Raw genomic sequence first — 19428 nt, 5'->3', positions numbered from 1 at the left:
GTAAAGGGAAAGATTGGGGTCTATAAAATTCAGTTTACAGCAATGATGTCAAAGTTCCAAAAAGAGAATCATAGCTCAGTGCTTTTGTATTTACTTTCTCCATTTTGTCATATTCTTGTAGCAATTTTTAGTAGCAGACATACATTCCTTTTAGGGGCCGTAAAAGTGAAACTATTTCCCATTTAAAATAAGTGTCAATAAAATTCTACTCTGATTTTGTTAATATTTTCAAAGAAGGCCAATTTCTCTGAATGATGGTGCAGTAGCACTGTAGCACTGTGGTCCCGTTGCTCATCGATTTGCTCGAGCAGGCACGAGTAACATCTCCATTGTAAGACTTGTTGTTACTGTTTTTGGCATATTGAATACGCCACGGGTAGCTTGCCAAGCTCTGCCATGCGGGTGGGATACTCTCGGTAGCTTGCCGGGCTCTCTGAGAGGGGCAGAGGAATCAAACCCGGGTGGGCCTCACAAAAGGCAAAAGCCCTATCCGCTGTACTATTGCTCTAGCCCGCTGGTGCAGTACAGAAGGTGAATTCCTGCAGGAGGAGATTTTACAAACTCCCTACATCAGACTGTCTTTGGAATGAATAAAGGATTCTGAAGAAGCCAGAATGACCAATGGGATGTATTCCATGAACAGTTAAAGTGGAATTGGATGTGTGGATCAGCAAGAAGACATCTGGGAAAGAATTGCACTTGGAAACAAAGGGCAATAGTTTCCAGGCATGGAAATGACATTAAGTCAGAATCAAGAGCCAAGTCACAAATTCCAAATGATGACTGAGGCCCACAGACTGACTGAGAATGATCTAGATAAACCATAGAAATTTTTCAAGTCTGTTAAGTTTAATTAAATTCTGCTCAGTTTCCTGTATGCATATAATTCTTGGGGTTTTTTTATAAAGCAAAATAAAAAACAATATTTAACTGTGCTGACCAGAAAGACAGAATAACTGGTTTGAAAGCAACCTACATAAATAAAACACTTGTGAATCCAAGTAAAGCGTCTGTACGATGCTGAAGTAGACAAAACCAAGAAATGCATGCATTCATCACATCAAGATTCTGGCTCTAATCTGTTTTGGGGGTTGGGGGAAGATGTTTTTGGCCACACTACCAGGTGCTACTCCTGACTCTGCATTCAGGAAGTACTCCTGGCAGTGCTGGGGGAACAGATGGTATGCTGGGGATGATCAAACTCAAATTCGCCCACAGACAAGGCAAACTCCCTATCCACCGTATCAATGTTCCAGCCCCCATAGAGAAAGTTTCTTAATCACAGCCTTACAAATTTATATTCTCAAGACCTTCTATCGTATCCTCCTACCATATCCTTATTGCTGGTCTCATTAAACCATACTGGCTATACCCTGCCCATCGATAACTGTTCCCAGCTAAAGGCATAAAAAAATGTACCATATGCAAATTTTGAAACACACAGATATTGACTTATTATAGATAAAAAACAAATTTTCAATGGAGGAAATGCTTATTAATTTTTTTCTTATTTTTGGTCACACCCAGGAGTGCCCAGGAATGACTCCTAGCAGTGCTTGGTGGGGTGAGAGATTGAACTCAGGTCAGCTGCGTGCAAAGCAAAGCACCTTCTCCACTAGACTTCTTCTCTGGCCCAGAAATGCATATTAATGTCATGAGAATGATTGACTCTTAAAGTAGAGGACATGAGTATATGGTGAAAGGGGACTTTAGCTTTTAATGTATTCATATTCATAAATGAATATTCCTGAAACAGAACACCAAAAATCTTTTTAATAATTAGCTTTTATAGATTCCATCTCTCTGCCAGTGTTTTGAAGATCCCTCCACCAATATATCATGATTTTCCCCATCACCCTCCTTCCACTAGCCCCTCAGTTTCTTAATTGTATCAATCATATCACATGGTTTGTTTGCATTGAGAATTGTCTGATCCTGTTCTTCATAGCTTATACTCTACATTTGAGCAAGAGCATCTGGTATTTAACAGAATAATTCTAGAAGGTGGAAACATGAGATTAACTGTCAGTCTTTGTTCTTTGGGGTTGGTTTTATGTTTCAATGATGGGAATAAAGACATTAAATAGAACAAAATCTCATTTAGCTTCCAAATTCTACCATCGGAGAATTCTGAAGTTAGGAAATAGTTGAGGAGGCGTTCATGGCTGTTCCCCTATCCACTCAACGGTGACCTTAACCTGACCTGAATAACTCACCATGGAAATTGCCTTAGTGTGATCTCATGATTGCTACAGAACCAAAAGCTAGTCAGCAGCACGGCACTGCAGATCATTCAGGAAAGACCAACCACTAAAGGCTCACAGTACTTCAAGATTCTGCAAATCATAGCAATGCAGCCAAATAAATATTTATAAGAAATTCAATTTGTTACTATTGGGTGATCCAAGATGAAAATTGTGCTAATCTACTGAGTACTCTGATATCGTCAGTCTGTTTTAACTCCTATAACAAAATACCACACAGTGTTGTTTGAAAACAGCAACATTTTATCATTTTATTTCTCATAGATCTGGAAGCTGAAAGACTGATGTCAGATTCTGGTATCAATCCTCTTCTAAACTGTGGACTGACTACTAAGTTCTGTATCCTCACCAGGTAGAAGAACCTAAACACTCTCTTGGGCTTCTCTCATAAAAGCCCTAAGGTGATGGTGGCCACAGGACTTAACCATCTCTCAAAGGCCACCCTTATTATTACTGCCCTTGGGATCAGAATTCACATATTAATTTGAGGAATGAATAATTTAAGGGGAAGGGTACTGTGTAGGACATACAAATATTCAGACCATAGAAACCAGGTATCACTGTATCACTGTATCATTGTCATCCTGTTGTTCATCGATTTACTCGAGTCTCCATTCGTCCCAGCCCTGAGACTTTAGCAGCCTCTCCTTACTCGTCTTTCCAACGAATGGAGGCTCTTTCGGGGCCAGGGGAATGAGACCTGTTATTGTTACTGTTTTTGGCATATCGAATACTCCACAGGTAGCTTACCAGGCTCTGCCCACATGGGCGGAATTCTCTCGGTAGCTTGCCAGGCTCCCCAAGAGGTATGTGTGTGGTTTGTTGCCTATGATTTGTTGCCTACTGATTGAACTCCATCAAGTATGGTGTGTTAATTATGAAAAATAGGTAGGAAGTGTCTTATAATGTGTCCGGAAAGTGGCCTGGAGCATGGCGGCAGTTGGGTAGTGGAGATCGGCTGCAGGGCTGGGTCCCTTGGGGTGGGGAGGGCTCTCACTCGCCCCCCTCTGGGGCATCCCTAGTGAAAACAGCCTGGCACAGAGTCCATCTGATAGCAACCAGGTACCATGTTAAACTATTTTGTGTGCATAATTTCATATTATTCTCACAACAAATTTCCAGGGGTAGTAAAATCACTTTCCATTTAAATTGGGGGAAAAAAGTTGAAAATCTGGGAGTGGAGACATATTACAGCAGGTAGGGAGTTTGTCTTGCACTTGGCCAACCTGGGCTCAATCCCTGGCATCCCATATGGCTCCCTGAGCAGTGCCAGGAGTAATTTCTGAGTGTAGAGCCAGGAGTGACTCCTGAGCATTGCCAAGTGTGATCCAAAAACGAAAAAAGAAAGGAAGAAACTAAAATTCAAAGATTATAAAATTGCTTAGGATTATAGACTATTCAAAAAGCTGAATTTTAAACTCAAGTCTATTTTACATAAACAGTGTTCTATGACATTTCTCTCTGAATTTAATGAAATTTTAAGGATTTGTTTTCAGGTTTGCTTTTGGAACACAACCAGCTGTGGTTGGGGCTTACTCCTGACTCTGTGCACAAGGAGCATACCTGGAAGGACTTGAGACATTGTAAGCAGTGCCAGTGACCCAACCCTGTAGGGTTTATAGAAGCATAACTTGCAGAATCTTTTTAATGATACTAGATGTTCAGAGAAGAATATGAGCTAATCTGTTAAGGTAGTATAGAAGGCTGTATTAACTTCTGTATGGACTTAACCATAGAGATTTGAGCTAATGTTCAAGTAAGAGTGTACTGGATAGGGAAAAAAAAACAGGAAAATTGTTGCTATGGTGAATATAGTGTCAAGGAGTGTGGGGACATTTTCAACTGACAAACAAACCAAGTGCAGAACACTCACTCAACCTTTCAGTCCAACACATACAACCTTGTGTTGCTACATGTAGAGTTCTCAGCCATCATATATAACTACTCTCTAAAAGAGATGTGGCTGATGAGGCCATGAATGGGTGAGAATTCCAAATTATGATGGTTCTTAAAAGCAATGTTTTTTTTTCTGCATAAACTTTACCACCAGGCAACTAGATTAGAGATTAAGAGAAATTATTCTTTAAACAAATTCTCTAATAAATGAGGTAGCAATTATAATATCCCCAATATCACCATATTTCAATGTCTCCTGAGCGAATAGATCAATATTCTGCATCAGTTGCTGCTAAGACTACAAAAAGAAAGATTAACCAACTGTTATGTGTCTCCTGGTAGAAGAATGCAGCACAATCTGTAAGGAATGACAAAATTCATTAACTCTAAACCTGATAAACTTTTCAACTCAAAAGTATTTGTATGGGTAATATAGATAAATGTGAGTATCAAAGCATTTCAGAAGTGCAATCAGCAAAATCCAGAATCTAGAATTCTATAAGACAAATGATCTGGTTTCTTTAGTGAGTACATTGATAGGGGGAAAATGAGACATAGGTGCAGTCTATAGACTAAAAGACATACTCTTCACAAAGTATGTGAAAACTGTATGCAAAATCTGATTCAAAATGATGGATAATCACCTGATTCAAAATGATGACAGAGATGTAACAGCCAAAATTTTGACATTTGTGTAAAACACAAAAAGGTGATTTAGTGCCACTTAAATTAAAAGCTCTGAGCAAAGAAAGATCCCAAGATGACTCAAAATTTTCAAGCTGGCTGATTTTAAGTATAGTAGCGACATGAATATAAATAGGTAAACCAAGAGGGAAACTGATAGATGATAAGGTGACAAAGTTGCTTCTAGACATCAAATCTGAGAGACTAAAGTGACAACCAGCTATTTAGACTAAATTATAATTTAGCTACACATGCTTCAAAATGATGTATTAGCGCTCTCGACCCAGTTATAACTTGTTTAAGAATAAAATATCAAAAATTTAATATAGGATAGTTAATAAAATAATCAAATTCCTGTGGATCTTAAATTAAATAATTCAAGACTATTTTCTTTTTTCGCCACACCAGCAGTCCTCAGGGATTACTTCTGACTCAGCGCTTAGGGATCATTTCTATGCAGACTGGGAGTGGGGGGGGGGTGGAACCATCTGAGATACCCACGTGGGATGCCAGGATCAGACCTGGGTTGGCCACATCCAAGGCAAACACCTACCCATTATACATCACTTTGGTCCTACATCATTATTTAATAAAATTATTATTTTTTTTTGGTGTTTGGGTCACATCTGGCGATGCACAGGGGTTACTCCTGGCTCATGCACTCAGGAATGACTCCAGGCAGTACTCAGGATGCCATATAAAATTATTTTTTAATGAGTAAGGCAGTTGCCTTATATCCGGCCAAACCAGGTTTGACCGCCCCTCCCCCCCAGCACTGCAAATGGTTCCCAGAGCCCTACCAGGAGTAAGTTCTGAGCACAGAACCAGGAGTAAGTTCTGAGTACATCCAGGTGTGACTCCAAAGACAAAAATTAAATAAATACATATATAGATAAATTGATAAAATACTTTCTTGGCAAAGTTTACCCATTTCATTTATACCCCTTCTTCCAAAATAAATAAATAAATAAAACCCATCTCTATGTTCTTAGATATCAGAAACAATCTCTGTGTCCTTTCCTGTCACATTCTCTGTCTTGACACACCTCAACATGCACAGAAAGCAATAAAAATATTTTAAGTACCCATTAACTAACAAATGTCCATGCCAACTTGCTCATGTATTGTGAGCAGTTCTCTCTCAGAAGAAAATGAAATCCCTAATAAACATCATGAATACCTAAAATGATTTCTCTTAATGGCAAATTGTGAAAAATGTATAGGAAAAATGATGTCAATGTCAAAGTGAGAATTCTAGAGTAAACATAATGCATCTCAGTGTTTAGCACTTGGATGTGTTCTGTTATTTTTTGTTACTTTTTGGTGTATGTTTGGAGGGGGTATAACATATGTGCTCAGGGGCCATCTGCAGTACCAGGCTTCAAACCTGGGTCTGCCTCATGTAAGACACGTGCCTCACCTATCATAGCTCTATCATTCACAGTGCTTAGCAACTTTATACTTGCCAGTTTGGGGTGTTTCACTCACACTGCCTATAGTGACACACTCCCTGCATCTTTTTCCTTAGTAAATGACTCTCATCTAGTGAATAACTTTTCCTCACCAGAACAATAAGCCATGAAAGTTTTTCAACAATAAAGAGCAGAAAAAAAAACAATAAGGAGCAGAAATATATTGATCTCAAAGCCTTCTTATCTTTGGCAGTCTCTGTTCTCTAGTTTCAGACAACCCAGCCTAGCTACCAACATTGCCCAAATTAATCCCAGATTTCTCTGCAACTTGAATCTACTCATCATCTGACTATATCACCCCTCATTGTTATGGAGTAAACGAATGAGAAATAATACCATTTGCCTGTTTAGACTTACTAATGAACATTTTGCAAGAGGTCACGTTGGCAGTGTTTCTATTCTCCAACACAAACTAATCCAATGGTGTTTTGGAAGTCCCAGTGTTTGGAACGCTGGATCGCAATGCAATTGCTGTTGGAGCACCTAACTGTGCGTATATTTTTCTTCACCAATTTCTGAGAGACTGAGGGTCTACTGATTACCGAACAGTCAGGGTAGAAGAAGAGAATTGTGGCTGAGTGATACTATGGTTGTTACTGTTTGGACTGGAGCGATAGCACAGCGGTTAGGGCTTTTGCCTTGCACATGGCCGACCCAAGTTGGATTCCTCAGTCCCTCTCGGAGAACCGGCAAGCTACCGAGAGTATCCCGCCCACATGGTAGATCCTGGCAAGCTACCCATGGCATATTCCATATGCCAAAAACAGTAACAAGAAGTCTCACAATGGTGGGGGGGGCTGGAGCGATAGCACAGCAGGTAGGGCGTTTGCCTTGCACGCGGCAGACCCGGGTTCTAATCCCAGCATCCCATATGGTCCCCTGAGCAACGCCAGGGGTAATTCCTGAGTGAAGAGCCAGGAGTAACCCCTGTGCATTGCCGGGTGTGACCCAAAAACCAAAAAAAAAAAAAAAGAAGTCTCACAATGGGTGCCGGAGCGACAGCACAGAGGGTAGGGCATTTGCCTTGCACACGGCCGACCCGGGTTCGATCCCTGGCATCCCATATGGTCCCCCAAGCACTGCCAGGGGTGATTCCTGAGTGCAAAGCCAGGAGTAACCCCTGAGCATTGCTGGGTGTGACCCAAAAAGCAAAAAAAAAAAAAGAAAGAAAGAAAAGAAGTCTCACAATGGAGACGTGACTGGTGCCCACTCGAGCAAATTGATGAGCAACGGGACAACAGTGCTACAGTGCGGATAGTATGATGGGTAGGCCACTTCCCATGCACACAGCCTGCCCAGGTTCAATTCCCAGCATCCTATGTGATTCCCTGAGCCCCACCAGAGTAATCCCTGAATGCAGAGCCAGGAGTAAGCCTGAGAACTCCTGGGTGTGCCGCTAACCCCACCCCATTTCTGGCCCAAAAATAAAGAGAATACTTGGAAGACATAATTTACCATGGAAGTCAGACTTGGATTCCTTCTTTTTCTAGCATGTAGAATGTTCTTGAAGAAATAAATATTCTTTATAAAAATATTGATTCCTCGTACTTAGGTAATTCTTGGTTACAATCTTTACTATTGCTACTACTATATCATTAAGTTAGAGGGGAAGTGGTTTAAAGTAATAGGTTATATATTCTGTATCACTGTCATCCCATTGTTCATCAATTTACTGAGTGGGCGCCAGTAATGTCTCTATTTGTCCCAGCCCTGAGATTTTTTTTTCTTCTTTTTGGGTCACACCCGGCAATGCAGAGGAGTCACTCCTGGCTCTGCACTCAGGAATTATCCCTGGTGGTGCTCAGGGGACCCTATGGGATGCTGGGAATCGAACCCGGGTCAGCCTTGTGCAAGGCAAATGCCCTACCCGCTGTGCTATCATTCCAGCCCAAATCAGCCCTGAGATTTAGCAGCCTTTCCTTATTCATTTTTCCCAACGTTTGGAGGCTCTTTTCAGGATCAGGGGATAAGGCCTGTTATTGTTACTATATTTGGTATATTGGTTATATATTTGCTCGAGCGGGCACCAGTAACGTCTCTCATTGAGAGACTTATTGTTACTTGCCAGGCTCTGCTGTGTGGACTCCATACTCTTGGTAGCTTGCCGGGCTCTCCAAGAGGGGCGGAGGAATCGAACACAGGTAGGCCGAGTGAAAGGCGAACACCCAACCACTGTGCTATCGCTATTAAAATCTATTAATTTTTCTTGTAGTGTTTGGGGACACACTAGTTGCTCAGGTCTTACTCTGGCTCTTCACTCAGGGATCCCTCATGGAGCGGCTTGAGGGGACTGTACATAGGGATGGAGATCAAACCAGAGTTGGTTGCATGCAACACAAGTGCCTTAACCCCTATACTATTCCTGCAGCCCCCAAATCTATTTATTTAATATAACTCTATGCAGGAACAAAATCATTCAAAATTAGTTGAGAAGAGTTAGGTAAAAAGTCCTTCCTGGGGGCCAGTGGATATCAATTGAGACTTGTTTTTAATAATAATTTTATGTTGAAGAAACTTATAATCAGCTTGAAGAAACTACCTTGAGAAGAAATTTCTTATAAGCATCATTCTTTCACTTTGTCAACATTTTAATATTTTCAACACCCTTTATTAGAAGCAAAGCTTCCCCCCAAAAGAACTCCCTTCCTGTTTATTTCATTCAAAAGTTTTTGTTTTATTATAGTATAAGTAACATGGTGACAATACTTCTAAGCTTTATGTTATTGCTATACAAAGTAATCACATCCCATCACCACAGAAGTGCCCATAAACCTCCACCACTGTTCTGATGTCACCTCGAGTACAATCTTAATCTCTTTTCTCTGTTCCACTCCCACTGTTGGTTGATAAATTTGGTAAGCCAAGGCCAAGCATTGGCCAGGGTGCAATACTGTCTATTCCCTTGCTTTTTCTCTCTGTATTCCACAGAAGAATGAGATCACCTTATACTCATTCTTTCTCTGCCTTATTTCGCTTGATACCATGCCCCTAGTTTCATCACATTTCACAAACTGCACAATTTCATCTTTTCTTGCAGCTGCATAATATACAATTATATATGCGTGTGCATATGTCTATATGTGTGCATAATATATCAAAACTCTTTAACATTGAATTTTTGGATTGTTTTAATATGATGATAAAGATCCTGCTATTTTGTACTCATCTGATTCCTGCATGTTCTTCCATTTCTAAAGTGCCACATTCTTCATCTACATTCTTATTTCTAATTCCACAAGAACTAATAGCATCTCAATTTCTATAGAACATTAAACATATTGAGTATATGGTTCCTGGAATCTTATGCTATGATTATATGTTCTTCCAGTAGAGTATATAATAGCTGAGAACAGGAAGAGGATTGCATCTGAATCCATCTTTTCCTCAGCATAAGGCTGTTAAAGTGTTTAGAAAGCACAAGAGCTCTAAAAACACTGCCAAATTCAAATGGAACAAAAGTTGTGTTGCTCAATCTGTTGATAGTGAAAAAAATACTAAAACCATTTTTACTATAACCCCCCCATTATGCAGACATTTCTTGTTTTCTCATTAAATAAGTAGGTGCTATTTGAAAACACAAATGCAGAAAGAACTCTATTCAATAGCAAAAATCTTAAGTATTATATATTCATTTAACCATTTTAATTTCTAAACTTCTAAAGTTTTTCCTATAACAATTTTGTACTATAAGTACATTCATTGCCAGCAATTTTATCACTTTTAAAATTTGTCATGTTAGCATTATAATATAATGAGATAGTCTCTGTGATGAACCAAATAAGTTTCTGAGTAACTGCGACATTTATAGATACTCTGCTGCTAATAGAAATTCTCAAAAAATGTGAATGAGATTAAAAAAAAAATTGCCCTTGAGAAACTCACTCTACTAAAGAAGTCAGACTAGTCAGAATAAAATATATAATTTTTCACTCGACCTCATGCCTCTTCATTCTCAGCAATGGAAAACAAATTATCTAATGCTTCCTTTTCAGCAGGTCCGACTTTAGGGAGAGACTCTCCAAACAATAATAGTGAGTTTTGTTGAAATATTGAATGCAATCAAAGTGAAAGTAAAGTGAAATTTATTAGTTACACAGGCGGGGGGGGCTAATGGTGGGGGGCTAGGGGCATGGGGGGGCTAGGGGTGTGGGGGTGCGGGGTGGAGCTATATTGTGATTCTTGGTGGTGGAATATGTGCACTGGTGAAGGGATGGGTGTTCGAGCATTGTATAACTGAGACTTAAACCTGAAAACTTTGTAACTTTCCACATGGTGACTCAAAAATTTTTTTTTAAAAATTAAAAAAAATAAAATATGCAAATGTCAAAAAACAAAATAATCTGGAAGTTGTCTTGTACTTTAATAAATGAAAATTTTATATTAATATTTAATATTACTCTTATTTCAGATATCAATTTGTTTAAGTAATACTTATGGAATTCTACATATTGGGAGGGATTATTTGGGGTATAAATTATTTGTTTTTGTTTTTGTTTTTTACTTTTTGGGTCACACCTGGCGATGCACAGGGGTCACTCCTGGCTCTGCACTCAGGAATTACCCCTGGCAGTGCTCAGGGGACCATATGGGATGCTGGGAATCGAACCCAGCTCAGCTGTGTGCAAGGCAAGTGCCCTACCCACTGTACTACCACTCCAGCCCCATGGGGTGTAAATTATTTGGGGCGGGAGTGATAATACCAGCAGGTAGGGCATTTGCCTTTTCGGTGACTGATCTGGATTTGATCTCTAGTATCCGATTTGGTCCCCCAGCACATCCAGAACTTATTCCTGAGTTAAGAGCCAGGGGTAACCCCTGACCATTGTCAGCTGTGACCCAAAGGTAACCAAAGTTCATTGTGTAAATAAAAAATATGTAGTTGTCTCAAATATACTATATATAAACAATATTTTTTTTCCTGTTTTACAATTTCTTCAAGGAAGGAAACTGAACAGAGAAAGGTTAAGTAGCTTTCCAGTGTCAAAAAAATTACTTAGTACTGGCAGAGCTGGAATTTAAGTGTTACTGGTTAGCTATGGATTCTCAGTTCACAACCACTATACATAATATGTTTGGGTCAAGAAGCAAGTTTCCTACAACGCAAAACTTTCTCCTGTATTATATCTGATTATGTATAATCTCTTGAAATAAATTTGATCAAAACAAATATTCTCTGGAACATTACTCTCATTGTTCCCATGGAGATAAATTTTTGTCTATGCATTTCATACCCACACACTTCAAGAATAAAAGACTTTTTGTGCCACTAAAACATTTTACAGGCCCAGTAAAATGGCACAGGCTTTGTGAAAGTGGATTTGCTAAATTGGTGAAACAGGAAGAACGTTGTGTACAGAAAATTAACTGCTGGATTTTTTCGTCTCTGCCTTGTTGTAACAAAGCAAGTGATTTTAGTTTGTCTCTGGCATTACTCTTCTAAGATTGTTCCAAAAATCCATGCAATACACTCATACATTTTCAAGCACCATTTAAGTAAGGCATGTATTCTTCCTTTATATCTAAAATATTGGACTGGAGTGATAGCACAGCAGGTAGGTGTTTGATTCCTCCGCCCCTCTCAGAGAGTCCAGCAAGCTACTGAGAGTATCTCGCCCACATGGCAGAGCCTGGCAAGCTACCCATGGCATATTGGATATGCCAAAAACAGTAACAACAAGTCTCACAATGGAGACATTACTGGTGCCCGCTGAAGCAAATAGATGAGCAACGAAATGACAGTGATACAGTGATATAAAATATATACTTTTACATATCTTATGTCTAGAAAAATATAAACTTTATCTAAAATAAAATTTGTTATGAACAAATTTAGGAAATGCAACAATTTTATAGCTGTATGTATAAAGGGTTAAATATCACAAAACATACCCAAATATTTTAATTGAAAAATTGGACAATGAAGCATAAGAGATAGCACTGCACAGCAATTTGTCTCTTATGTTAGAACTCCTGAGTTTGACTTAAGGATCTACTGCATTTTGTTCACGTGACCATGACCAAGTTTCTTAATTTCTTTTTGTTATGGTTTCTTCATTTCTAAAATAGGAAAAATAATATACCTACTTTAAAGGATTCTTATGAGGATAAAGTATGTTAACATCTTAGTGTTTTGTATTTGTTACTTAGATACACCGCGAGAATGTTTAGTGATTGTCAGGTAATTTAAAGTTTATGAATTTTAAGTATTTAACTTTGAAAGGGGGCTGGACCACATCTAGGGATGCTCAAGGCTTATCCCTGACTCTGGGCTCACTCCTAGTGGATCTCATGGGACTATATGTAGTATTGAGGATTACCCTGCTTTACAGAGAGCAATGCAAGCATTTTACCTACTGTGTGCTCTCTCTCTCTCTCTGTCTCTCTCTGTCTCTGTTTCGCTCTGTCTCTGTCTTTGTCTCTGTGTCTCTGTCTCTGTATCTCTGTCTCTGTGTCTCTGTCTCTCTTCGTCTCTCTGTCTCTTTCTCTCTCTCTCACATGTGTGCGCGCGCTCTCTCTCTCTCTCCCTCCAACTGACATATTTAACTTTGTTGAAAACTTAATACAGTACCCAGATTCTTTCTCAAGGCCACAGAGAATGGACACAATGATAAAAGTTGCTAATCCATTATCAAGGAAAATTGGCTCAACTAGAATTTGTTGTTCTGAGTAATGAACCAAGAGAGTTACAAAGTGAACAAGCATCTCTTTTTTCCCAGGTTCTAGTCTCTCTTGTTGGCAAGAATATCACTATTCTCCCTAAATGCCTTCTCTGCTAAAGAATTCTGCTTCAGATAATAACTTATAATACCCTACATACCATATGAATATCACTAATTCCACTTCTCCCTGAAGTTTTCTCCTATCATTTTCCATCCTTTGCAGCCTACACTCCTAGTTAAACTCATTTTCCTTTAAAATCTCTTTTATTGTAAGTGTTCTCCCTGTTCTGATTTTATAACAATTAGAATTTAGACAATTTCAGCTAGCCATTCTTACATGGATTTACCTTTTTGTTTCATGTACTATTTTTTCCCAACTAAATTAATATTGGACTGGAACAAGAATGGCCATTTTATACTACCACTACTATTCTGTGGTTGTATCCTACAATATATTGCAATGTCCCTCAATAAAAATGGGAAGGAAAAAGATGAAGTATAGTCTGAGCTTTCATTTAGGAATCTGGAGTTAAAACAAATGTCACTAAGTACAACTTCTAAGAGGGTTTATCCTCCTCTCACTGTGCACCAACTTGTGACCATCAGCTACAAATCTCAAGGTCATTTCTCTCTCTTAGACATCAGAAGCAGATGATAGATTTCTTCCTCCTTTTTCTCTGGTCATTTCAGAAAATTCAGCCCATATGGTGACAAGTTACTTAATATCTGGGGCAATACAGTGAGTTTCCCTATGTACAACACCCTGGGAACCTTCATTAATTCCCTATTAGTAAATCATTTTATTATTAAAAAATCTATTTCTGGACCAAAACATTTAAAATATGCACTGTAACATTAGCCAAAATTTCTGAAAGATTGGAAGAAGTTAGGATTCCTCATCATTGACCAGAACTCACTATACACTGGTTATCAGGCCTGCTTTTTGTCACCCCAATGGGACTATTTCTTTTTATTTTTTTTATTTTTGGTTGTTCCTTTTTTAAAATTTTATTGAATCACCATGAGATAGTTACAAGCTTTCATGTTTGGGTTACAATCTCACAATGATCAAACACTCATCCCTCTACCAGTGCACATTCCCCACCACCGATATCCCCGGTTTACCTACCCCTTCCCACCCTCCCCCTGCCTCCATGGCAGACAATATTCCCCATATTCTCTCTCTACTTTACACTCCATGGGACTTGAGGAGAACAGAGCATAACACTCGTCTCACCTGCCATACCATGAGTGATCGAGTCATTTGTCTCTGATCTAATAGTCTTTATATTTTGCTAGCATCTATGAAGCTATGCAAGGTTAACTTGTTAGCTTACAAGTAGGGTAAAAGCACAGGCTCTTCCCAGTTATGGAGAATATTATTATGCTTCAATTTCCATACTACAAAATGGAGACAGCTCACCTTTCTCAGAGTTAAGATGTTAATTGAATGGGGAAATGAGAAGAAATCCCTTTAGCTGGACTCACCAGTGACCAGCATTTGGTGACTCCGCCCTGCCTCTTTGCCAAGTCAAATATTCTGCTCCCCAGATCATTCCTCTCTGGGGTGCTTTGATTTTGACTGCCTCAACCATTTTTCCCTTGAAAGTTCCTATGACTGTGCCTTAAACTGGTTTCCTACATTTTTCTTCCCCTTGCCAAAATGTCTCACTCACATATTTGTTAAAGGAAAATGCTTTTGAAGTACCCTAAGCAGTTCTAAATTTCAAGATTCACAAAAACAGAAAGACAAAATTCACTTTTTAAACAGAAAAAGGAAAAGACATCAGAATGAAAGATAGAAGATCTTGTATTGGAAGAAAATAAGAAGAGAAACCTACAGAATGCTGAGTCACTCAGTTATTTAAATGGCCAGTTGTTATTATCTAATGTCTAACAGTAGTGAAACATCTGAAAGATACTGTAAATGAAAGATACTGTGGCTACAAGTGATGAGGTTTAATATTAACAGTGTGAAATGATAAATAGAATAGTAATTTTTACCATCAACAGATCTCATGGAGACCGAGATTCAGCTTGAGTGTTTGTAAGAACTTGGATTAATCTCACTAAATTTCATCTTACTCCCCTCCAAAATGGATTAAGACTATGGACCCGGAAACGATGATTTATCTCAGTGACTTGTAGCTATGATGCATATGGCTACTGCAGCACTGAAGAACTGAAGAATTGCATCTTCAAAAATTAATAAAAAGACTGAAGGACTTCCCCCAAAGGATACTCCACAAAAGAATAACACATTTTGTAGAGTATATACTTGCTAAATACAATGATCAGAGCTTCAACACTATCTTTATAGAGTCTACAGAATCAGAAAATTGCTCGTGTCAAATTTGTACACTCAAAGTCAGGTTTAGTCAATCACTTATTTGCTTTGACAAACTTACCTGTAACAAAAAGTCAAAAAGCGCCATCTTGGACCACTCATGGTGATGTATTTCAGTACATCCCCATTCAGGTTTGGGAATTCGACCATTCTGCCAACATTTCTGCTTCAGCAGCTTCTGGTAGTTCCCCCATGTGAGCTTAACAGATGAGTGAGTGTCATTACTTGTTGGAGACAAAGAGGAGTCCCAGAGAATGACAGGGCATGGGCGGCCATCTGAAGAATACAAAAAACAAAAGCACTTTCAGCTTGCTATTGACCCACTGTGTGACTTTGGGCAGGTACTTACTTCACTCTTTCAAAGACTCACCAGTAAAAATCAAAAGTTGATTAGGGGATAGATAATTTACGGTCCCTTTGTCTTCTGAAATTTTAGTATTTTTATACCACATTGAGGATGGATTTTTTTTATTTTAAATGGATTTTGTTTTTACTTTTTTATTTTTTTATTTTATTGAATCACTGTAAGATATTTAAAAGCTTTCATGTTTGAGTTACAATCACACATGATCAAACACCCATCCCTCCACCAGTGTACATTCCTCAACACCAATATACCCCCCCTTCCCACCGTCCCCCTGCCTCCATGGCAGACAATATTCCTTATACTCTCTCTCTACTTTGGGGCATTATGGCTTACAACACAGATACTGAGAGGTCATCATGTTTGGTCCTTTATATACTTTAGGCACACATCTCCCATCCCAACTGATTGCTCCAGCCATCATTTTCTTAGTGGTCCCTTCTCTAGTCCACCTGCCTTCTCCCCTCTGCTCATGAAGCAGTCTTCCAGCTATGGGGCTTCTTGATAGAAGCCACACAACAGAAAGTTTTTGCTCTACACATACTGTAGCACTGTAGAAGCACTGTCTTCCCGTTGTTCATCAATTTGCTCAAGTGGGCACCAGTAATGTCTCCATTGTGAGACTTGTTACTGTTTTTGGCATATTGAATATGCCACAGGTAGCTTGCCAGGCTCTGCCATGTGGGCAGGATAGTCTCGGTAGCTTGCCGGGCTCTCCAAGAGGGACAGAGGAATTGAACCCGGGTCAGTCACGTGCAAGGCAAATGCCCTACCCATTGTGCTATCGCTCCAGTCCTTTGCTCTACAATAAAAGAAAAAACATTTTTTAAAAAAAGGATACTTTATAGATGTGGCAGGAATAGACAACTAACTATCAATAATTATGGCCTCTGGTTCATGTGGTTTTATCCCACATCTAAAAGCAGCCACCACAGAAAAAGAAAAAATCCAGACATTAATTGTCTATTCAATGTCTGAGTGGAGCTGCTCTTTATTTGTAATAAAAACTGTCTGATTTTCAGAGGCCACATTCTGATGCCAGGAAGAAAAATAATTTTTAAAATTACAAGTTTAAAAATGAAATTCTAATTGTATGGCTTAAACCAGTCGGTATAACTATATAACTCTCCAAGTGGTGGTTGTGGGGGGGGGCGGTGGGAGAAGCAAAAAGGGTTTTATTTTTCTTTGTGGTTTGTGTGTGTGTGTGTGTGTGTGAAACAACTGTGCTTTGAATACAAATTATTTATTGACCAGTAGCATCACAAACTGTATTCCAGTGAATGTCATTTCAACTACATGTACACATGATTTTTGTTAAAAATCTGTCACTCAATTTTTTTTCCATTCATGATTGTTTAGAAGTGTCACTGCTAAACTGTGTAAAAAAATGACAGGCCCCAATTCAAGCCATCATAAACAGTAAAAACTGACCACTAATAACATCACTTCTCACAATCTTTTCTGCCAAATAATGTCACTGAGAGATGAGACTGACTAACTACATGTATCTCAAACATCAGATTGGTGCTCTTGGGAAAACAAAAAAGGAAAAGTCACAAAGATCAAAAAAACCACTTAACTCATTCTTGACAGGCCTGGACAATAGAAGACTCTGAAATTATGACTGGAATGTACAGACACATCACAGGAATTTTTTAAAGCCCTATTAAATAGGCTCAATGGTTTTAAATCTATAGCTATACTCTTTTTTCTTAAAGACATTTATTTAACTACCCTGCTTCTTTGCCTCCTAATAGAGTTCTTACTAATTCAGAAAACATTTCATTCAAATACAGCCACCATCATAAACCTCTCTTGAATTTGGTGTTACAGAGACCCCATTTTTAATAACATTCCCTTAATCATTAGTTTTTTCAGTTTTGCTCAAAAGAAAAATCTTTTTCTTTGTAGTCTTGCAATTTAGGTCAAGGTAGATGAAAAATCCCTTTGCCTATGGAAACCAGCCATAGTCATTAATGTACAATTAAGAGAATGACAGAAAATGAAATACTCATGCTAATGAAATAACTTCACCTTGAACATTTTTCCTCTGCCTTCTGTTTCCTAATACCAGTAAATGAGTTGGAGCAACTGGGACCTAATTGTCTTTTTAGGTATCAGATGAATTTATCTTAATGTATATATGCAAAATACTACACCACTCTAAAAATTCTGTATCACTGTCACTGTCATCCCACAGTTCATCAATTTGCTCGAGCAGGCACCAGTAATGTCTTCCTTGTGAGACTTGTTACTGTTTTTGGCATATCGAAATATCCTTTTGGTCCATCCATGTGGTTGCAAATGGTAGTTTCATCCTTATATTTTACAACCGAGTAATATTCCATTATGTGTATATAAAGTATCTTCATCCAAATTCTGCTTAGTTAGATTTAAAATGGTTGAAAAAAAAGCTTAGAAGTCTAAAGGTCATTTCAGATGAGTCTGAGCATCACAACTGGGAGCTTGCCAGACTCTGCCGTGCGTGTGGGATACTCTTGGTAGCTTGCCTGGCTCTCCGAGAAGGACGGAGGAATTGAACCCTGGTCGGCAGCATGCAAGGCAAATGCCCTACCCACTGTGCTATCGCTCCAGCCCTAAAAAATTCTAATAACCAAAAAACCAAGATCAGTTTATCATGAGTTGGGAGACAGGCATAGATCACAAATAGAAACGCTAGTAGAAGACAGTGTTTTCAAAGACTTGTACTTTACATTTTTAAAGATAAACATGAAGAAAACCTATTTATCAGTGCTTTCGGTCCAAAGTGATACAGAGCCAGCACTTTGCATTCTAGAGATAGGAATTGTTCAAAGGGAGTGGAAACCTAACGCTGAGTTACTACAGCACAAATCAATGCGCTAGACAGGGAAAGATCATTTCCCTCAGCCAAGAGAATTCCCCTGGCCAAGAGTTCCTCAGAGCAACAAAGAAAAGACTTATAGAAACATTTAACAAACTTCTGTGCTGTTTTTCTTCCCCTGAAGAACATTTGTTTCTTATTTTAAAAAGTAATTAAAAATAAATCTCATTTTGGGAGATGAGATCATTTTAGGAAAATCATTTTCAGAAAAACATTAAATGTATAACTAAGAAAATGCAAACATCTAGAATCTCATATCCTTGAAATGGGTTTATCCTGTTATTTTCCTATTTACCAGTGGTATTTTCCTATCCCCTTTCTTTATTCCTGAAAATGTAAATTATTTTTAGAAATTTAATATAATTTTTATGATGCTCAGACTCATCTGCAATGACCTTTAGACTTCTAAGTTTTTTTTTCAACCATTTTAAATCTAACTAAGCAGAATTTGGATGAAGATACTTTATATACACATAATGGAATATTACTCGGTTGTAAAATATAAGGATGAAACTACCATTTGCAACCACATGGATGGACCAAAAGGATATTATGTTTAGTGAAGAAAATCACAAAGAAAGATAAGCTATATTATTTCACTCGATAGCACAGCTGGTAGGGCGTTTGCCTTGCATGCAGTTGATCCGGGTTTGATTCCTCCATCCCTCTCAGAGAGCCCGGCAAGCTACCGAGAGTATCCTGCCCGCTTGGCAGAGCCTGGCAAGCTGTCCGTGGCGTATTCGATATGCCAAAAACAGTAACAAGTCTCACAATAGAGACATTATTGGTGCCCGCTCAATCAAATCCATGAACAACTAAAGGACAATGCTACATGTAGTATGCAAACAATTCAAAGAGATGAAGTCTAGAGGTTATGGC

The 19428-nt window shown here is 38.7% G+C and overlaps 1 protein-coding gene across 1 annotated transcript in view; it reads right to left on the bottom strand.

Annotated features, from left to right (window-relative positions):
- Positions 1-19428, bottom strand: part of GASK1B (golgi associated kinase 1B) — a 57208-nt gene that overhangs the window by 22002 nt on the left and 15778 nt on the right. The window contains exon 2 of the mRNA XM_004606152.2: positions 15384-15598. Within this exon, the coding sequence (XP_004606209.2) occupies positions 15384-15598 (215 nt within the window). The remainder of the gene's footprint in view (positions 1-15383; positions 15599-19428) is intronic.

Source organism: Sorex araneus, chromosome 7 (assembly GCF_027595985.1).
Source record: "Sorex araneus isolate mSorAra2 chromosome 7, mSorAra2.pri, whole genome shotgun sequence".
Lineage (NCBI taxonomy): Eukaryota > Metazoa > Chordata > Mammalia > Eulipotyphla > Soricidae > Sorex > Sorex araneus.
The sequence above is the reverse complement of the archived record's forward strand: the minus strand, read 5'-3'. Positions and strand labels throughout refer to the sequence as shown.